Below are 2,373 nucleotides of genomic sequence, written 5' to 3' on the forward strand. Positions count from 1 at the left end.
AAGGGCTTCAGAAGCAGAACTGAACTCATCTGCCACCTGCAAATCCACAAAGGAGAGGGACCCTACAAGTGCGCTGAGTGTGGGAAGGGCTTCAGTTCCAGTTTCAACCTCAACCGCCACTGGCGCATCCACACAGGAGAGAGATTCTACAAGTGCGCTGTGTGTGGGAAGGGCTTTAGTAGCAGTTCTTCCCTCTACTCCCACAAGCACATCCACACAGGAGACACAATGTAGCAGTGCCCTGAGTATGTGAGAAGCTTCACAAGCACTTCCAGCCTCCTTATCTACCTGCACATCCACCCAGGACACAGAGCCTGCAAGTGCTCCCAACAGCATGCACCTTTCCCTGACAGTGAATGCATGGTTTCATCAAGTGGAGTCATGGTGTAGAGAGCAGGCAGCTCTTGGTGTAAAGAAGACGTGTCCCAGTGGGCGTTCACTTGAAGATAGCACTGTGAGCCCAGCAGGGAATAGTGCATGTGAGTGAGAGCAGAGAAATATCAACTCTGGCCATGTTCAGGCACCTGACCTTGGTTGTAGGGCAGACCCAGTCCCTCCCATTCCCTTGCTTATTCTGGATGTATCCGATGAAATTCTGTTTCCGTCTCCTCTCTTTTGCTTCCTCTCTTTCTCCGCTACCTGTAGAATGGCTGCTTGGTGGCTTTTAGGAGTTAATGGTTAATTACCATGAGCACAGCGTTAAGAGGACGGACGTGCTGTTTCTCTCGAGGAACAAAGTGTGTGTACCCTGACAACCAGCTGCTGCCCCTGGTAACAAAAAGGATGCTATGGAGAGGATAAAAACACAAAGAGTTCTAAGGAAGAACGGGTACCTTCTCCTCTGAACTGCAGTCGTGCAGAAGAACGAGACGTCACTGAGCAACTTGCTGCCTCCTACGGACCAACGAGACATTGCTGGATCCCTGGTGCTGACTATCCCCGGTCTGTAAAGCCTGTGCTAGAATTTCTCTCTTTACCTTCGCCAGCTTCCCCGTCTCCCCCATATCCCTGAGTTGCTCAGAACTTGTAATAAATCAGTTGGACAACATTGGCTTTGTTCGCTGCCTTCATCTTCCTCTGCATGTACATATATAGAGAACCATCTCCTCCAATAACTGGAGTGAGACAAAAGGCTGGATCTGCTTGCAGCGACTTTGGAGGCCTCAGCTACAGGCTGGGCGCACTGCTGTAGGACTTCCAATTGCCAGACAGGTTCTTCAGATCCTGTCTGCCCTGTTACCCCATCAAATCTCCCTTTTTTGGCCCTTCTTCAAGTAGATCTTGACATAAGCGCTGATAATTAGATATCAGCAGATCAAACTGTACTGTTCTTGAAACGATGTTCTCAATGAGCCATTGCAGCCGCTGAAATATAACAGGTAGTAAGAGCAGTCTTCCTTCAACGTGAAGTAGTATCCATAGACTTGTGCAGACGAAGGACGCCAGCCAAGAGGAAGGAGGTGTTCATGTGGTCCTGATGAATTGAAGAATCAAGGCATGGGGACACAGTTCTGGACCAGTCAGCTCTCCCCCCTCTTTTAAGGCTCGGAGCCACGCCTTCAAGGTTTTATGTGTCTGCTCCATGATGGCTTGTCTCAGGAGCAGAGACAAGCAAACTAGGCACTCAGAGCTGCACAGAGAATCATGAGTTCCAGCCAAGATATGCACACTCTCACACACAGGCATCCATTCTATATAATCCCGTAAGTGGGAATCAGCAAATCCCTACGCTAGTGTACTATTACTTATTGACCCTTGAAAGGTGGCAAACCACCAGAGAGGGGAGAGAAGAAACACGCCAGTGGTGGATGCGATAGGCAGCGCCAGCAGGGCGTCCCCCTGCTTCAAACTGCACTCTTCCCCTCCCACCCACTACAGACTCTCACCTGCTTTTATTCTTCTCAGGGTCTGCAGGGCTTTATTCCACTTGTACCCCGCACCCGCGTGGCCAGCGCAAGATACAGAGTCCAAGTGGAACATCTGCTTGCACTACCGGGGTCAGTCCTCTCTACGAAACAAAACCTTTGCAGCTACGGACACAACTATGAATTGCCTTACAACTATCAGAATACTTTGTTCTATCCCAAGATCGTTCCTCAGTAAGGGGCAGTTAAACCCCTAATATAGGTGCGAATTGAAGGCAACACTGAGCTTAAAAATCTATAGGGCAATATGCTAGAATTCAATGTTAAAATCACATGTGGAATCCAAAAAAAAAAGGCGTTTGGCTTTGTCCTAACGAGTGTGATGAAAAACAGTTAATCAGGCTATAGTACAGGGTCATCCCTTTACCTGGGCAAACAGCGGGGGTGGGGGGTGGGGGGAGCAGCAGCGGCAAAGTAAGCAGCAGCAGCGGCAGCAGCAAAGTGAGCG

General features: G+C 49.5%; 1 protein-coding gene across 2 annotated transcripts in view; it reads left to right on the forward strand.

Moving 5' to 3' along the window:
- Nucleotides 1-1,048, forward strand: part of LOC110391270 (zinc finger protein 75A-like) — a 30,393-nt gene extending 29,345 nt beyond the window's left edge. For both annotated transcript variants that reach the window (XM_021383091.1, XM_021383092.1), the window contains exon 6: nt 1-1,048. In XM_021383091.1, coding sequence (XP_021238766.1) covers nt 1-234 — 234 coding nt within the window. In that variant the 3' untranslated portion in view covers nt 235-1,048.
- Nucleotides 1,049-2,373: the final 1,325 nt, after the last annotated feature.

Source organism: Numida meleagris, unplaced genomic scaffold (assembly GCF_002078875.1).
Source record: "Numida meleagris isolate 19003 breed g44 Domestic line unplaced genomic scaffold, NumMel1.0 unplaced_Scaffold336, whole genome shotgun sequence".
NCBI lineage: Eukaryota > Metazoa > Chordata > Aves > Galliformes > Numididae > Numida > Numida meleagris.